General features: G+C 39.2%; 1 protein-coding gene across 18 annotated transcripts in view; it reads left to right on the plus strand.

Annotated features, from left to right (window-relative positions):
- Positions 1 to 19595, plus strand: part of CDH13 (cadherin 13) — a 689068-nt gene that overhangs the window by 279810 nt on the left and 389663 nt on the right. For 15 of the 18 annotated variants that reach the window (XR_010918351.1, XR_010918352.1, XM_067540161.1 and 12 more), the window contains one exon: positions 5988 to 6104. Coding sequence is in view for 16 of the 18 variants with exons in the window: in XM_067540161.1 (XP_067396262.1) it covers positions 5988 to 6104 (117 nt within the window). In the remaining 2 variants the exon portion in view is untranslated. Of the gene's footprint in view, positions 1 to 5987; positions 6105 to 7355; positions 7456 to 11099; positions 11201 to 11577; positions 11794 to 19595 lie in introns of those variants that run through there. The other 3 variants (XM_067540177.1, XM_067540175.1, XM_067540176.1) reach the window with 3 other exon arrangements.

A 19595-nucleotide genomic window follows, 5' to 3' on the forward strand; every position in this document is an offset into this window, starting at 1 on the left:
TAATGCGAGCTAGTAATATGTCCAGGTGAAGCCTGAGACATAAGGTCAAAACGGTAGTTTTCCCTAAGCCCGTATTTTGAAATGCTATCTGACATCTGCAGTCAGCCAGAGTCTAATCAGTTGTTTGTCTATGAAAGGGTACCTCATTATATTTAATGAGCAGTGTGCAGCCAATGTGAACATTCATGCTAGAAGGGTGATTCACATATGGTTCAAATGAAAATACACCCACTACAGTAAATAATGATGGGAAAATCCTAGAATGTTAATTTAAAATAACATTGCTTTGTCATTTCTGTATTAGTCCCAGAATAAGTAACTCCCGTGGTTAATGAGTGTGGAACAAGAAAGTTAATGGCATTCAGTCTATTATCAACTTTGATTTAGAACTACTTTTTGCTTGCATAGAATAAGGTGAGTCTTCAAATAAATGAAAGTTATACTTGAATGTAGACAGAGGATTTTTTACATCATGCCAAACAATGCACAAGTCCAAGATAATAATAAAACAAATAATTCCACAATGCAGAAAAGAATTGGTTTTCTCTGGAATAGTCTCAGGTATTCATATATATAGTGTGATATAGTGAAGGCAGAAGGCTGTAGGAAAGTGATTGAAGGCAGATATATAAGCCTCAGAATGCTCCGGGCTCTGTTCCCTGTAGTCTAGCTGAGGGTCGTTAGGGGGCAATTAGGAGCAGCTGGGGGCAATTAGGGACCAACCAGGTGCTCCATTAAAAACCCTCCACCCCAAACAGACAGGGCATGAGCTGGGAGGATTAGAAGTGCCGTGCTGTGTGTTGGAGTGCTGAGTTGTGAAGAGGAACAGACCAGAGTACAGAGATTCTGTGGAGGAAGGTACCAGGCTCAAGAAGCCAGAAGGAGGGGGAAAACTAGCCCAGGGGAGGAGAAGTGCAGTTGGGAGCACGGTGCCAGCAGCACATAGCAGCTTCTCATAGGGCCCCTGGGCTGGGACCCGGAGGAGCCGGTGGGCCAGGGTCCCTACCCTCTCCTTGGGGAAGATGGTGACTGAAGATGCTCTGATCCACTACAAGCCACCAGAGCGTGAGACCCGCTAGGGGGGAGTCGGCTGCTTGCCACAATAGTCAAAAATAGTTGTTATTTACAAGGGTACTAAAATACAGAACTGTAATAATGTAGAATAAAATATATTTTTTTAGTCTTCCAGAAGGTGAAAAAAATTAACACCCCATTAAAATATAAATATATCCACTGATTAAATAAAAACTTAGTAAAGCTGCAGTCAGAGACATTTTTCATTGGTGAGAAGTCAATGAATCGATCAATTTGCACAAGCTGAAGATCTCTTTCTATATATATATATAACACTTCTAATGGTAAAAACATCCATGCAATTAAATCCACTTTCCCCTAGCAATTTCCAGATACTGCCCTATTGTGCATACTTCAGAAAGCTTGAAGTCTATATGTTCAAAAATAGATGATTGTTTCTAATATACTGAATTCTAGTAAGAATTATGCTTTTAAAGTATACAGTACAGTATGCATGGAGGGATTTACACATGATTGAGAGGCTATTTAAGAGCAGGTGTTTGTGTATCACTGGCCTTTAAAATTCTTAATTTTATTCATTGATCTAATCATTTATTTAAACAGCTGTTCTTTAACTCACATATGAAGAGCTCATGAACACTGCTGGGTCTTTCCAGAGTATAAATAATAAATGCCAGTGTTTTGATGCTTTGGCAAACATTTTGAAAATTTACTATCAATATTGTTGATGGTAACAGTCAGGTGATGATTATAATTATAATCTGTACATACAGCACTTAACACACATTAAGTCTAATACTCTCTTTGAAATACAGTAGATAAGGGATAAAGAGAGACTCTCCCAACATTGTTATGCAGTCTCCTCTGGCTGCTGTTTTACATCACACAGCCATGCTACACAGCAAAGGGAGTGAAAGAGAATAACATATCCAATTGCAATTTCAGGGAGGTGTTGCTTGCAGTAAAAAGTAAATTTGTTTATTTTTTTGCAATGGAACCTACTATTGACCCAGTTTTACACTATCAAACCTAATTTATAAAAGCAACTGAAACACAAGAAACACAACTGCTTTCCTGGTCACCTATAATTGGTTACAGATTGCCACTCCAGTGATATTTCCAACCCTTATTGTGACAATCGATGAGTGTTCAGCCATCTAACTTATTCCCTTGACAAGTTCTAATGAAGTTTTCTCTGCCAAGAGTAATGGGGCCTGTTACTGGAAAGTGGCTTGGCCATTTATTCAAATTTTCAAGAGGTATTAAGTCCTCAAAGAGACCCTTACTACATGTTGGGAGTGGGGTGGGGGGTGGAGAAGAGGAATGGAGAATTCTCAGGGAAACTGGGGAAGTTTGAACCTGTGTAACATCCTAGATTAGATAGACTTGACCTCTATCAACTCGAGGTTGTTGCAATTACTCAGATTCATCTCTTTTTTTTTTTTTTTTAGCACATGCCTAAACGTTAGAAAACTGAGCGTACTACTGTGCTTGATGCTTGCTTGATGTGAATAGGAAATTAAATTAAATTACTGGTATTGTATCTAAAAATGGAACTCTGTAAAGTGGGAGGCCTGTTGCGAAGCTCGTGCTGAAGTGGTGAGTCAGATAGTCAAGTGATAGTTGGATGCTGGCCAGATTCCTCATTGTCTAGGGAGACAGTAGCTGAATCCATGTAAGTGACTGCAGACAAGATATTTCTGTTAAAATTAAATAATACTAATTCCACCTCCTGTTCCCCAGAAATCTATTAATTTATTGAAAAGGAGAAACATAATAAAGAAAAACCTATTGTAACACAATTTCCTCGCTAAATGTAAATGGAGTTTAGATTGCCACCCTTTAAATAGGATGGCAAGTCTGAGGTCGAACCCTTTCCCACAGCTATCTGTGATTAACTTCTTTGTACTAACATTGTGGAAATCTTTCCATTGCGTTTAATTAAGCTGAATTGGATCTCTAAAGCTTGCCTGGTCCAGTCCTACTAATGCATTCTGTACAATCAGCATGAAGAAGGCTTGAGTCCTATTGTTTAAATGGAAACTATTCACCAGTTATCAGTGACTTCTATAATTTCTATAGCAAAATCCTATTGCTGAGACAGCATTTTTATTTGGAGGCAGAGCCTTCTAAGAAAAGCTAATACTGTAATACAATAATAATATTAAACTGATATTGAGACAGTAGCTTGCGAAGTTACCAAAAGGTATAACTTTTACCATTTGGATTGATTTCATAACCTTTGTGCTGTGCTCCAGGAAATGAAAAAGGTGCATTCAGCTACTGTGATTACATATACAATCTACTGTCCTGGTTCAGTACGCATTGAAGTCAGTGCAAATCTTTTCAGTGACTTCAGTGTTCATTGGATCCTGGGCTTCTGTGTTTGTATGTTGGTCACCATTAACAAGTCAGCATTTGCCTACTGCTACTGCATAGTGCTATCTGACATACCACAATTTCCCCTTTCACTTAGAAAAGGAAGTAACTAGTAACTGTATGTAATATATGTTGGTAATTGTTGACTTCTTAATGGCAGCCGATATAGAATTCTTCAGCTTTCCTTTTCTTCTTCTGATTCTATTTATGTGAACTTGATAATGTTGCATACGGGCTATTGGCTTAATTAGTTATATCTCTGTGGTGGGCAAAATGTACCCCTGTGTAGATGGGCCAGCATCTTTTTAATTTCAGTAGAAGACAAGAAAGACAATAGTCGCCATTAAAATATTAACAATCAGATGTAAGTGGTGCATAGTCATCTGCACAGGGATGAAATTTACTCTATATGAATATTCAGACATCTCTGACTGAACTACCAGAGCTCCATCCCTTCCTACACTGGACTCATGGTAAAACTCTGGAAGAACTCTTCTCTGTTGTTCCAAAATCTTGCTCATAAATGTGGATGTGAGGTCTTCAAGTCTTCCTCTCCTCTTTGGCACCTTCAACATTTTGTGATAATGAATGTGAACTGAGATAATGACCAGTTGCATAATCTTTGGCTTTTTGCAATTGGGGAACAGTCTGGAAAAGATGAATGCTGATTGATTGTGGGGAAAATGTGTGAATTAATTGTTCACGACTCAAGTCTTCCAGCACTAATAGAAATGGGTTCCAGATTGAGCTAGGCCTGATTTGTATTTGGCAGCATAAATAGAAATAAGATGCCATGATACAGCTGTACATCTGGATATCCAGTACTAGATATTGCCTGGATATTGCTGAACACTGATCATGCCTTTGAGTGGTGTGCATCTGGAAATGCCTCCCACGGAACAAGCACAAAGGGATCCATTACAGGCAGGGATAAATTGGAATCAATTTCTGCTGCCTGGTTCGTTTGTGAAGTCATTTTGGGAGATTCTCCTTCACTATAATGTAGCCCTTCATGAGCTGAGCAGTGTTTGTGAGACCAGGCGTCAGCATGAGTCAAAGATGTCATCACTACCGTTCTATTTCTGCTAAGCTGAGTACAGGAATCTTTTCATTTTAGACTTCCCAGTGTTCAGTCCTTGTCACTCTCCTTAACCAGGTCACAGGCACATGGCAGCCTAGTCTTCTGCCTGCGTTTACAGCGTAAGTGAATTTGGTAGCTTACTGTATTGTATATTTGCCTTTGGATAGAATTCAGCTCTTTCTATTTTATCAGACACTTCCAGTGTTTTTGTCTTCAACTTCCTCATGAATTTTTATTAGGCAAAATTCTTTTGGGAGAGAAATTGAAAGACAAACAAAAACAGGGACCCCAGTGCCTTGCAGATGGGAAGGCTAGAGTGGCAAAGCCTATGGGATGGAGGGAAAATGATATTATTAGGGTGCACCTCAGAAAGTAATGAAGGATGGCATAATTGTGGAAAGGGTTTCTCTCAATAGTTCTTCCTCTTTGACTTCAGCAGGATTAGAGTTGACTGTTGCAGGCCTGACTTTCCCCTACTTTCTGTTCATTGTCAAATATGAAAACTAATACTAAAACCAATTGAGGCAAGCATCTTTCAGTTACTGCAAACCGTACATTAGACAGGAGGCACCTAGGCAGATAGCAGCAAGAACAGACCATTGTTATTTATTGACACATACAGACCATGCCTTTTAGAAAGCTCACTTACAGAATTACAAAGCTGTCTCATCAACCACCATTGAACTACATCCATTTCTGGGGTATAATTCAGCTGCTTTTATAACAACATCCATACACAACAGCTTGGTCCAGAAGTGAAAAGAGAATTCAGAAATGTATTTACTCCTATTTGTATTTACCTAGATTCCCCAGGCATGTTGCTACGATGATAGCAAAACTGTCATGTTATCTTTAATGATCATAAATGATCAAAACTTGGATCATTTTCACAACTGATCCCCAACCAACATCTTAAACAAATGGAACAGGCTTAGCACCAGGTTTTGAGAATTGATTCTACCTGACTTGGACAGAAATATGATACTGTCAGAATTAACCAATACCACTTCCATCAGTTTGGTTGTTTACCGACAGGTCTCCTACCCAAGTTTTTAGATGACCAGACCTCACTTAGTTCTTAAGATTTAACAGCTTCACTGGCTGGGAAGGTAAAGCAGGCAGAGGTGGAGATTTACAGAGCTATTGTGGTTGCTTTCAAACTCAGCCAGTTTTTCTACTTAGGCTAAAAGTTAGGCTAAAGGAATGCAAGATGAACAGTGCATGCATAAATCATTATTGGCATCGTCATAAATAGAATGATCCTGAAGATCAGACTGAATAGTTTAAAGATAATCTTCATTAATCACAAAACTGGTTTGAGTCTTGAACTAACAATGCTCTTCCAGCTAATGAGGGTTGAGAAAATATATTAGTAAGGTCCTGGCACCTGGAATTTTTTATTCAGAAATTCAGATATATGCAATGGGGGTAATAAATTAATGCTGTCCTGGAGGTCTTGGGTAATTATTCTCCTCATTTTTCTTTTTTTTAGGAAATCTTTAAGATTGAAGGCAATCTTGGAATTCTAAGACAAAAAAGGGCCCTTGTGGCATCTGCAATATTAATTCCAGAAAATCAAAGACCGCCATTCCCCAGAGTCGTGGGCAGGGTAAGTCCTGACAAAAAATAGCGTCAAACTGCAATATTAAATAATTCATCCATTTCTCTTAAGTTTTATTGTAGCATCTATCGCAATCCTGGAGAAAATTAAAGAGCATGGAAGAGAGGTGTTTTCTGTCTTTCCTCTTGGGACAGAGAAGCATGATTTTTATGTGTGTAGGATTTTTAATTTAACAGGATATCAGTTCTGGTAAAATGGATTTATCAGAGTGTTATATTTTTAACCTTGGCATGAACCTCACAGTAATAGTCACCTAACAAATGTGCTTGTCCAGTATTGATGTCCACATGACAAGTCATGAAGTTCCAATCGAGAACAATATATTCCCTCAGGAGTATAGGATGGAATATCTGGAGTTTGATTTTATTTTTAATTGAAGTTGTAGCGTCTACAAAACTCACATGCACACAAGGCTTTGGATTCCTTTAAGCTATCAACAGCATCCATTGACCATGTGTGACTGGTGGTTTTTTGTATAGATCTGTCAAAAACAATACCTGATTTTGTTTATTTCTGTAGACTCACACACCCATACAGAGCTGCAGTTCTTATGCCTAGATTTTCTGAACTTCACATGTATAATTTGCACAAACAATTAGCAATACTGCTCACAATAATTGAACATACAAATGGGTCATGTAGGCATCATTTGTTGTAATTGCATAGACACTTTGCACGGGGCATTCTAAAATACAGTCCCTGCTTGTTTTCCTAATTTTCAAGAGCTTTCTCTGAGTTGCCACTTGAATCATCAGTACAGCTAAATGCACAGTACCTGGGCAGGATCTGACTCCATGACTGATGTGTAAGATAGACAGGTGGCATCTAACTAATTATTTTAATAATTAGGAAAGTTTGATTCTTTCTTGGTGGAAAAGGAAAATTACCTCTGAACTTTTTATTCTCCTCCCTGCCTTTCCCTCTTACATTCATACTAATCATAAAACTCACCAGAAGGCCTCTTTTCTTTTGGGGCTGGGAATAAACTTGATTTTTTTTAATTTTTTTTTTTAAAAGTACGAGTCTTGTTTAACTGTGAAAATCCACCGTGACTAAGCTTTTCCTTGTTTAAAATTTTGAATTGAGAATTTACAGTCATCAGTAACTTGGTAAAGGAACATGGTAATAACATGAGCAACATGGGCATGATAAATATTTGATATCGTAATGTCCCCATGATGCAGCGATGTGCATGAAAGGAGTGTGATTTCTAAAGTGCTCTAACGTATTGTTCACTAGTTGTTCCATACAGATCCTGCTGGTGTGTACTAAAAGTTCCCTAGTGTGCTTTAACATAATGCTGTTTCAAACTGTAGACAACCAACTGTAGAGTTCTCAGATGTGAGTGATTGAGACAAACAAGAAAGTTATTTTATATACAGATCTCATAGGAAGAGGTGTGTTTTTTTTTTAAAAACAGTATTCATTCGCTTTCATATTAAGTTTGAAGTGCAAGCCGTTTGAGATGTTTCCCACCGGCTGTACATTCATCCATCATAAAACACTTTTTTTATCAAATCTAATGAGAATATCTTTTACAGAAAGATCCTTTTTATTCTGTCCATAAACCCCAGTCTCAAGTAATAATGGATGGTTCCCAAGTCACTAAAATTCAGATGCAGATCTGGATTTCAATCCTCTGAAAATTTGATTCAGCTCTCACAGAAATAGATTCTAGCCTTAAAATTCAGATCTGGATCCATGCTTCAGTCATAACTCCCCTTTTCATTTGGAAGTGATTGAGTTAGAACCATCTCTGCTATTGGTATGATATAATTTTAACTGGCAACTCAATTCCAGCATTGAAAATACCAGTGATTTTTTTCCCCTTGAATCTCCACAAAAGGTCATTATTAATTCTAGAGCAGAAATAATAACCAAGACTTATCATTGTAAAACATAAACATTACCAGATAAATGGCTGAATGAGCAAATGAACTACTGCTGCTTCAGATACAGCCTCAATATGCTAATCCCTATAACATCCTTTTATGATGACCGAATAAAATAAATTGGGGGTCTTAATCTCGAATAAATATATTCTGATTTCTATCATATGTTTATTCATTTATCAGACTCGGCAGAGTCTCTTGGGTGGAAAACAAATCATGTTTTGGTGACCCAGGTCACCAGAATGTATGGCAAAGGGTTTCAGAACAGTTAATGGAGGATCTAGGTCAAGGTTCCAAAATTAGTTTCATTTGCAAACTTTTCTCTTGTAGTAACTGAGGCCCATGTTATTTTCCTGGGCGATTCCAAATTTTTGCCAGTCCCCCTGCTCTTTTCCGCTTCTTAGATACAGGGAAGCCTATGGTCTGTACTGGGAACAGAAGGAGCCCTTAAAAGCTCAGTTGATTTAATTGTCTGTCAGTTGATGGTATATACATAAACCATGGAGCCAGGACAGCCATCTGGGCCACTGCCTGACCTCCTTTTTCCAGGCCAAACCTCAGTGGTGCTGTGGCCCCGTGTACCAGGGTGCGACACCACTCACTCAAATTTAGAAGGGGTAGGTTTAGGGGCTCAGGGGTTAGGGTGGGGTCAGACTTCTTGGTAGAGAGGAAGAGGAGGGTTAGGCAGCGTGGAGAGGCAAATCTATGCCTTCCTCACTTTAAATGGCCACTGCAACCCCATTGTTTCCTTCCCCTCTCTGCTTCTTCCCCCGCATCTCTCTGTCATTGTGTTCCTTTCTTCCTGCCCTCAGCTCTATCTTTCCACCTTTATTATTTCTTCTGGCTCCCTTTTTTTCCTATATCCCTGAACCAAAACTCGAAATTAGTGAGGTTCACATTCAGGGAGCGTCTACACTGTAGTTGAGAGATGGAATTCCCAGCTCAGGTAGACATTCATTCACTAGCTGTCATCCAGTTAGCACCTAAAAATAGCAGTAAGGCCGTGGGGCTAACTCCGGTTAGCTACCTATGACCTTGGATAGGATTGTATTGACTGTATTTGAAACAAGGCACAATTATAGAGAGGAGGCCCAGCTGTATGGTTAAGGCTGGACCATTGGAATCTGGATGTATTGCTCAGGTCTGCCAGGAGTTCCTGTGTGACCTTGGATTAGTTCCTGTGGCTATAGAACATTCAGGCATGGAGGGAATTTTAGTCTCTCTTGAAAATCCCAGCCTTAGTGCACCCTTTGCCTCTTTTGTCTGTTTAGAGGATAAGCTTTTCAGGGCAGGGACTGTCTCCTGCTGTGTGTATGAGCAGTGCCTCAGCCAGGCTCTGATCTTGGTTGAGGCCATGGACGGTTCCATCATACAAAACAATAATTAGTACATCCAGTCTGATTAGCTGCACGTTAAAAATGTGAACGTAAAAATGGCCATAGTGGGTCAGACCAATGGTCCGTCTAGCCCAGTATCCTGTCTTCTGATAGTGGCCAATACCAGGTGCTTCAGAGGGAATGAACACAACAGGTAATCATCAAGTGATCCATCCCCCATCATCCATCCCCAGTTTATAGCAACAGAGGCTAGAGACACTTCAGAACACAATTTTGCATCCATGCCCATCCTGACTAAGAGCCATTGATGGACCTATCATCCAGGAACTTATCTTTTTTTAACCCTGTTATAGTCTTAACCTTCACAACATTCTCTGGCAAGGAGTTCCACAGGTTGACGGTGTGTTGTGTAAATAAATACTTCCTTTTGTTCGTTTTAAACCTGCTGCCTATTAATTTCATTTGATGACCTCATAACACAAGAATTAGGGGGAGTAAAGAACACGTCTTTATTTATTTTCTCCACACCAGTCATGATTTTATAGACCTCTGTCATATCCACCCGAGTCGTCTCTTTTCCAAGCTGAAAAGTCCCAGTCTTATTAATCTCTCCTCAGATGGAAGCTATGGTAAATTTTAAATGAAGAAGAAGAAGAAGAAGAAAGTGCTCAGTAAATGTGTGACAGGGCGGTGTCCCCCTCCTGCCTCTTTAAGTTACAAACAGCTCAGAGACCTTCTAGTAAGCAGTTTGTGTGGTTTGTTTCCCAGTATTCTCCCCACAACCTTTACACACTTGTGCAGCCCTGGATTTACGGTAACATACAATCCTTAGCTCCCTTGACCAAGGAGCAGGGAGATGGAAGGGATCACCCTGGGAGACTAATATTCCTCTTCGTCCTACTTTTACACTTCCCTCCTATGTCTTTTCTACCTTCTGCCTAATGGACCAGTTAGCTCCTTAGTTCTCTTCAGTCCATTAAGAGTCAATGCTGACAATGAAAGCATTGATTTTTATTTCCTTTTTGGATGCCTCACTTAAGCATCTGGATTAGTTAGGCTCTTTGGAAAAATGTCAATATCAGAGAAGCATTTATGGCCGAAAATCATGGAGAAGTTGAACTTACATTCCTGTGGCAAGTCATGTGCACACCTCAGAAAGGTCTGGAGTTCTGATTAAGCTACAAGTGCTTATTGTGAGCAGCTTCAGGAGTTTTGAAAATATGACACCGAGTTTTCCAAGAAGCAGTTTTCTCTCAAGATTTCTGATCCTTTCTTCTTCTGGTGAGGCTCAGACAGTCCAGGAGACACAAACACAGTTGCATCTGCTAATGCATGAGAACCAGTAGAGAACCTGCATCCACTTTTGTTTCTCCAACACAGAGGAATAGCTTTAAAATCTGATATAGTCCCCACTTAGTTACAGTAAGTTCAGTCAGCACAACCAGAGCTATCTCTACACTTCCTACTCACTGGTTAATCCTAGAGTGCTGTGAGAGAGAGGCCATGGATGCTTTTTTTGCAGCCAGCATTTTCCCCCACGATGGCAAGGGCCCTCATAAGGACTCTGCCACTGGTTTTCCACTCAAAATCCCCCAGAAATGCCAGACTGAATTTGTCCAACAGTGTGACCAAGCATCCCATGATGTTGTCCAGATCTTTCTGAATTATATGGCTGTCTTGGATCTGCAGAACTGAGCTGAAATATTCCAATAACATGCTTTCTTGTGAGATTTCTGTTCCTTTCTTGTTTCTAGACCAGACATAAACCTGAAGTTCAAGGCATGGAAAAAAAAGAAGAGTAGGTAAAGAAGAAAATAAAGTGTTATTTTAAATAAAAGTTTTCAGATTTCATCAATTTTCTACTTTTGATTTGTGATGTTTCATATTTTATTCCAAATTGGTCACCATTTCTATAAATTATAGGATGCAGAAGGGACATTTTATTTTAGATATATAGGTGCTGTATGTGTACTACGTTTTGGGAACCCTACACTGTTATATTTGTGGCTCTGATGGTAGAACTCTCAGAGGAAAAGAGAAGAACAAAATTCAAAGCAAGAATGTACAGCCTGGGTGTAATAAAAACATAATATTGAATGTTATTCAACTTGCTCTCTATAAGGATGAACACAGCTGACTCAATCGATAAAATGTTATAATGAGTTATAGTGCAGAGCCCTGAGTAGAAAAAAATGAATTAGTTTTAACCCTGTACAATGATTTTCAGAACAGTTCGTACTTTGGAAAGTCACTCACTAGCAGGATTTGTGCCTGAAACAGAAGCAGAGTTAACAAATGGTGTCTATGAAAACAAGGAACAAAGAAAGAAAAGCTGCTCCTCACTGACTACAATGTTTGTATGACTGCAGCTGTGCCTGCGATCCAGATGTGACTTGGGGCAGATGTGGGTGGCCCAAAATACCTGCCAGATGGTTAGGGGCCATTTTTTTGGGGAGGCAGTTGCACTATAGAGCTACCTTGGTTGTAGTTTCCGGCTGTTGCAATGGTTGATGTGGCTCTACCTATAGCTAAAAAAAGAAAGTAGCCTGATTAACTAGCGATGAGTATGGAAGCACAGTACACATGTTGTATTATGAAGATGATCAAAGAACAGTATGCACGCTCTTATTTAAAAAAAAAAACACTCATCTTCAGTTTACAATCCTGTTGTTACTGTGTTTTCATTACCATAGAATATTGAAGTATTTTCTTAATAAGGAGAAGATGCGATTCACCTCATAAAAATGCTGTCATCCCATATAACACACTGCTGAGTATGTAATAAAACACATATAGAAAAAAGGCTGAAAAATAAAAGGCCATGGGCATTTTTTAAAAGTGTCCTCTTCCTCATTCACAGTCATGCTCCTCCTTCGTAGCCCTGCCCGTATTCCAGATCTGTGTGCCAACAAAATTCATGGGCGCCATTTGATTCAAACTCCCACTAGCAAACTGTTTTGTTTTGCTTTTTTTAATTAGCCAGGATTGCAGCTGACTTGACTGTCCATTGTGACTGAAGCCAGAGTAGAGTTCCTACTGATGATACCATATATGAATAAAAGGAATTGAGAACCAAGAATGTTCCCATAAGTACAGAACTCCAAGGGCAAATCAGAAAACAAAACACCCAAGCCTTTCCCTATATGAAAAACAATTTTCACAATGAAAATGTCTTCCTTTCATCTCTCTGTTCACAGGTTATGTAGAGTTTTCGTGGCTCAGTAAAATGTCTGGGATATTGACGTAATCTCAGTTGTGCCTAGCTCTTCTTGAACGCGTGATGAGCACAAAAGTTTTACTATACAGTCCTATCGCTGATCCTTCCTTATTCCTTCCAATTGCTCCATCAGCACATCTGTTTAGTTCTTCTGGTTGCCTTGACTTGCTGGCTTATATTTCTGATCCACTGTAATATTGTGCTCCCTAGAGAAATACATGGCTGCATGGAGATAATAAGTACTGGAGCCAACCTGCAAACTTCTTGCTAGACCAGGGGTTGGAAGCAGGACAAATAGCACAAAGCAGGAGAGTCGGGTGGGGGGAGGGGGGGGATTTAATTTTATTTCGCAATTTTAAAAAAATCAGAACAATATAGACCAGGAGTACAAGGGTTTGAGGACATGTTCATTAAGGATCAGTGAAATGTTGAGGATTAAAACAGGGAGCTGATAATTATATTGCAGGGGGGGGAATGGAAACTTGTCATTTTTATTAATTATAATGCTTAATTGAATTTGTAGCATAACAAGGCAATAAATGTAGAGATCCTTTTTAGTGATACTATAGACCTCCTACCCTGTCTACTTAGGAACAGGAATATTGCCTTGTCAACTGAGAACCACTTCCTTGATATTTCTTAATTAAATAACCATTATACCCATACTGTGCATCTAGGTTGAGGATTCTGGCGGTTTAGCAGATCCTCTGCTTGTGCACACTAGTCTGCATTCCTGAGGGAAAACAATGAGATTAAAATATTTTAATACACTCTTGGCAGCACAGGCCTCTGTGTCCAGATGGCCTGGGCTACAAATGTTGACTGTTACTGATGTGTTTCTTCTTGCTCTTGCTGATACAAGCACAGGGATATTATGTTCAGGGTTTTTTTGGTCTTCCTCCATATGTTACTCTTCCAATTTATTTGTCCACATCAAGCGAAATGAAGTACAAAGCAGCGGGAAACACAATACTACTTTAATTACAGTGATGGGTTATTTGTCAGTGCTCCATAAAAATGATGGATATTTATTCTATGACAAATAAAAAGCGGTGGTTCTATTACATAGTGATTGCCTCTTGCCGCTTGTTAACAGTAGCGGTACATTGTATGGTGCTCGGCGTGTGACTGTTATTCTAATAAGGAGCTCAGAGTCTAAAGAAGAATCACAAGTGGTCAGTTTTCTAGATAGGTCTAACTCTTCTTCCAGGCATTTGGAGAGGAAATAATCCGGAGTGGTTTATCTGTGCTGGATCTAGGCGTTTGCTATTGATCCTACTCACTCATGGGGAAAGTATGAGTCCATAATGTTACCATATACATCTATAGGAAAGTTTCTTATGAGAATGTATATTTTGTTTTAAGGGTACCCAGAACATGGACTGCATGCTTACTGATTGGATGATTAGTTTATTTACACATAAATAAAGCACTGAGACATCAAGGTTCTTAATCACATGCTAAACTTTCCACACTTGAGCTGTCCCTTTGGGATAGTACAGTTGGGGCCTAAATGAACAACTAAAGGTGATGCAGTTTGAAATCTGAGGTCCAGTTCATGGGGGGTATAAGGGGACAGAACTCTACTGACGTGGATGAAATTGTGGCCATTCTCTTCAGCTCTTGATGAAGTGAGCAGCTCTTCCATAAAACAAAGGTCTTTCAATGCTAATACACGAGTTATTCAACTGACAACATTTTTATTTTCAATAAATGACCTATATTTTGATCTCCCAACAAACCCATTAAATTAAAAAGAGTACTCCATCCATCTCTGGTTTTCTGAAGGGCTCTCTTCAAACTTACTTCCTCTTTAAAATATTGATAGTCACACAAACAATTCCAGTGAAACATGTTTGTTCTGTTTAAACTAACAGAACCCTGGTGAAAAAGTCTTGTTAAAACAGTTATGTTTACTTAAGGTGTTTCAGGAGAATCAAAGTTGAGCAGTTGCCATCAGACACTTTGGAAAACTAATTCAGTTACAAGTAACAAGAATTCAGCCCCCATTTTCAATGTTTTGTGACTGTATTAAGGAGAAAAGACTATTTAAACATTTAAGGAATGCTTTCAAATCTAGTTACCATGGTTACAAGTTAGTTGGTGATACAGTAGCTCTATGGCAATGATGGAATTAAATTTTCTGTCAAATATTGAAATATCCAGGACCTAATTTCCTGTAGCTTCATAATAAATCATGTTAATGATTTTAGCGTTAGATCCCAAAGAGGGATAATCTTGTCCATGCTCTGGAGCTATTCAACAAAGTATACTACAGATTAACTATTGTGTTGTTTGTGTTAACCTCAACCTTTGAGTTTAAGGAAATCTTAAACTCTTTTTTGGCAAGATGAAGAGACAGGTTTAAAAGAATTTATAATAGATATGCTTCAACTCTTGCCAGTACATGGCACGTGTGAGATAACTATGATAGAACAAAACTCTAACAATTCCTTTTTAGTTGTTATGCTGTTGGAAGCTAACTTTTATGAAGAAAAAGTTGACAGGTTTTTAAAATAGAAATAAGAAAGTGAATGAATGAAGTAAGTTTTTGTGAAAAGATTTTGTCTATTCTGCTGCCCTGCCTAATGAATGTAACTGACTATTTCAATATGTTTTCATAGTGGTGACTGCCCAAATGCTGATACAGTGGCCTTGTTCAGTAACAAATGTTTTGTGTTAAGAAAACAGCATTCCAAGAAATCAGACATATCGCCTGAGTCTGCCACTCGTTCCACATTGAGTAGCACTTAAGCAAGCAGTCCCATTGACATTAAGAGTTGGAAAGACCTCCAGTAAGAGATCTCTAGCCCATTTTAGGGATAAAAAGTGCCTGAGTTAATTATGGTATCTCATCCCTAGCCTGGCCTTTGTGCAGGATTGTTCCTTACAGTGTATTTTCAAATTCTTTGTCTCAGTTTCACATATGCCAAGTAATAGGTCTTACACGTTTCTCCCAAGGTGATTAGTCAATTGTCTAATCACTCCATTGAGAAGTTTTCTTCATGTTCATCTTAAATTTTCCACGTCTCAGTCTAATTCAGTTATTTCAAGTCAATACCTCCTCCCCCTTTTCCTGCTCCATCAAACCGTCTTGCACAATCCCTCTCCCTTCTTGTATTGTTACCGTTCAATAAGATATCGGTCTTGACTGGGACTTTATCTCCAATTCTATCTTCCCAAAAGTTTGGGCGTCTTTGGATCCAGGATTTCAGTTTGGACCCATATCTCTGCTGCAGGGCTGGATTAACCTTTTGTGGGCCTGGTGTCAGACGTGTTTATGGCCCCCCCTGGGGAACGATGGTAAAAGACAAGAGAATGACACAGAAGTTGTCTTTGACACAGCACACAACTGCACAGGTTTTATTTATAATATTTACAAGTTAAAGATGGAAGTAGCTGCCACGAGGATACCAGGAATGGTAGCCTTAGGACAGGAGGAATACGCAAAACTGTACATAAAATAAATTATAAAAGGAAAAAATAAAACACAGTGGGTAAAAACTAATGCTGGCCAAAACAGTCATGTGCTGCTCTGCTAAAAGGGAACCTTGATGGTCATCTGATGATTAGGTCTTCTATTCATTCTCTCTGCAGAATGTGGCATTAGCCACTGTCGGAAGACAGGATTCTGGGCTAGATGGACCATTGGTCTGACCCAGTATGGCCGTTTTTATGGTCTTATGACACTGTCTCACCCTTCACATTTCTCATATGAGCTACCATTTAAAAATGAATTAAATTTTTGTATGAAATTAGGGCAGATTTGAAACTGTTTGAAACGTTTTAAAAATAAAAAATATGAAAAACTTTAATACATTTTATTTATAGAGTCATTATTCATACCAGTCTTGCTAGTTAGGCAAGAGACTAGGCACAGAGGCACAGAGACTAGGATCAGGACCACTGTGCCCCCAAAAGACTGGGTCATTGCTCCAAATTGGATCAGATCCCCATCCTTCCCCAGAACAACCCTCCCTGGATCAGACCAAACCCACCTCCCTTCCCAGAATGATCCCCATGGAAATGGTTTCAATGGGCTTTCTATCTGGCCCATGGTAAGAAAGTACTAACACACTTTTATAGCCATGAAACTATCTAATATAGGTGGACTGACCCAGGAATAATCTTGTTGTTGCCCTATCATCTCCACCATCTTCACCAATCCGATTTCTTGTTCCATCATTTCTGGCTTCCCACCCCTCTAAACAATTCTTCAGCAGTAGCTATTCGTGATTTAAAGTAGGATCGACTGAATAATGCTTTAGAAGAAAACTAACTTATCCCCACATGTCTACAAGCCAACTCATGTTGGCACTCCGAACACTTATTTTGGTGACAGTTTCTGTTAAGGTCAGAAGAGGGGAAGACAGTATATGTTGGAGTGGGCAAACTTGCTGACTCCCCAAGACCCTCTTGCCCACTGGGCAGAATCCTCTAGCCCCACTATCCTGTCACAGGACAGAAGCTCTGAGCTACCCACCACAGTCTGGTAAGTGGAGAATGGGCTGCGCTTTAACTGTACAAGAGCTGCATGTAGCTCACGAACTACAGTTTGGCCATCCCTGGTAAACGTGGACTGGCCATAAGACAGTCATTTTCATTAGCTATGATTTGTTAATTTGACATTAAGGAAAGGTGACTGGTAGATTATTTCCTAAAGGAAGAGGATGATGTGTACTGCATATAGGTCATATTCAAAGTAATGTAAATATGATTCAGAGGATGATGGATTTTTTTTTCCTTCTCACTGACCACCAGCTTCTTTAAATCATAAATAATTAATGGTGACTTTTTTGATAATGATATATTAAAGGGGGGGGGGGAGGAGGAGAGTGAAATTGACAACCATCAAGCTGAGAAATTCTGTTCTAGTTCTCCCAAAATGGAATATTTTGAAATTTCTATGCCATTGAAAAATTTCAAGGATTTTACTTTTCATCTTGAATTGTGGTGATTTTTTTCCAAAAACCTCGACATTTTCCACAGGACAGAAATTCCATATTCTGACCAGCTCTAAATCTCTGCACCTGTTCAAAGGAGACAACACAAAATAACTTCAGTAAAGTTAGGGTTATTCGTGGTTTGCACTGATTTAACTGACAGCTAAATTTGACTTTCTAATGCAAGTATTTAAAAGGAAATTCAATCAAAGAATCATTTATTGGTGTTTCTAGGAATTGATTTTTTTCTTCATTTTTATTGCAAAATATTACGTTGTAGTAAATATAGCACTGGGTAAATTGGCTAATGTACTAGAGGATAAGAATTCATTATTGATGCCAGTTAATGCTTGCTACTTTATTTTAACGCCAATGTCAAAGGTCACCTCTGCTTTGGTGCTTACGGTCCTGGATTCGATCACTCCTCATGATCTATAATAGGGAATTTTACAAATGGTAGCCAATATCGAGATTTGAATTTCTGCAAACTTCAGATGGCTGGGCTGGGCTGAGCACTCCTGAATGGAGAAGTTTGTAGCACGCTCATGAAGTATGTTTCATAGATTCTAAGGCCAGAGGTGAATGTTGTGATTTTCTAATCTGACCTGCTGTGTGACGGAGGTCATAGGACTTCCCTGTATTAATTCCCATTTCAAGTGCCGCATATCTTCTAGAGAAAAATTCAATCTTGATTTTAAAAAGGTGATTTTAAAAAGGTGGAGAATGGATGAATGAATCCAATGGAGAATCCAATTTAACAAATTGTCTCAGTGGTTAATTACTCTCACAATTAAAAATGTGTGCCCTATTTCAAGTCTGAATTTAGGTCATGTTATACCTTTGTCTGCTATTTTGAAGAGTTCTCTATTATCAATTTTCTGTTCCCCATGTAGGTACTTTTACAGTGTGATCAAGTCACCCCTTAGCCTGCTCTTTGTTAAACTAAAGAGATTGAGCACCTTGACTCTCTCACTATAAAGCATGCTTTCCAATCTGTTAATCATTCTTGAAGCTCTTCTCTGAATCCTCTCCAGTTTTGCAACATCCTTCTTGAATTCCGGAAACCAAAACTAGACCCAGTATTCCGGTAGCAGTCGTACCTGTGCCAGATATAGAGGTACTATAACCTCTCTCCTCCTCCTCAATATTCCCGTTGCTTCTCATTAGCATTTTTGGTCAGAGAACCACATTGGGAGCTCATGTTCAGCTGATTATCCATCATGAACCTCAAGTCTTTTTCAGAGGCACTGCTTTTCAGGATACAGTCCCCTGTCACTATGGCCTTCATTCTTTGTTCCTAGAGGTTTGGCTCTACATTTGGCTGTATTGAAACAGTTTATTGTTTGCTTGCACCCAGCTTGCCAACCAGTCGAGGTCACACTGCATCAGTGATCTGTCATCTTCATTACTTACCACTCCCCAATTTTTGTGCTATCTACAAATTCTCTCACTGTTATGTCCCCCTCCACCCCGGTAGCTGAAATTAAGGATCTAACACTGCTACTAACTGGTGGCTTAAAGTCAGAAGTTCAGTCCCCACTGTCAGTTCATTGGGAAAAATGTTGTGGATGTACTGACCCCTGGGTCGTAGATCGGGTAAGGAATGACTAAGGAAGGCCATGATTACATTATACAAAAATGTGAAGGTTGTAACGGCCAGAGAGGGAAAGGGACTATTTAGAATAATGAAAGGTAATATAATGGGAGTAATAGGACAAAATAAGGGGGGAAATTTAAGGCTGAATATCTCCTCACACAGAGTTATATTGGACTGTGGAATAGTCACCCCAAGGATAGCAGTGGAAGGCCACCTCACCTGAGACATTTAAAACTAGAGTGGACAAAGACACTAGTCAACTTGCAACAGGGAATCATCCTACATTAATAGTAAGATGGTCTGATCTAATGGGGTTTTATTTTTCATCTCTGAGTTCATCGACTTGCATCTGTGTTCACTCTTAGTCTTGCCCCATGAGAAGGACAGTTTCTTTCCTTCTTTATTTTAGAGTGTCGGGTGATAAGCTGATCAAAGGATGGGTGTGATTCTAACTTCCACGCTGTCTGCTGCAGTTAGCTTATAAGCATTTTTC

Source organism: Emydura macquarii, unplaced genomic scaffold, assembly GCF_026122565.2.
Source record: "Emydura macquarii macquarii isolate MOO-44397 ecotype Brisbane River unplaced genomic scaffold, CSIRO-AGI_Emac_v2 contig_561, whole genome shotgun sequence".
Taxonomy (NCBI): domain Eukaryota; kingdom Metazoa; phylum Chordata; order Testudines; family Chelidae; genus Emydura; species Emydura macquarii.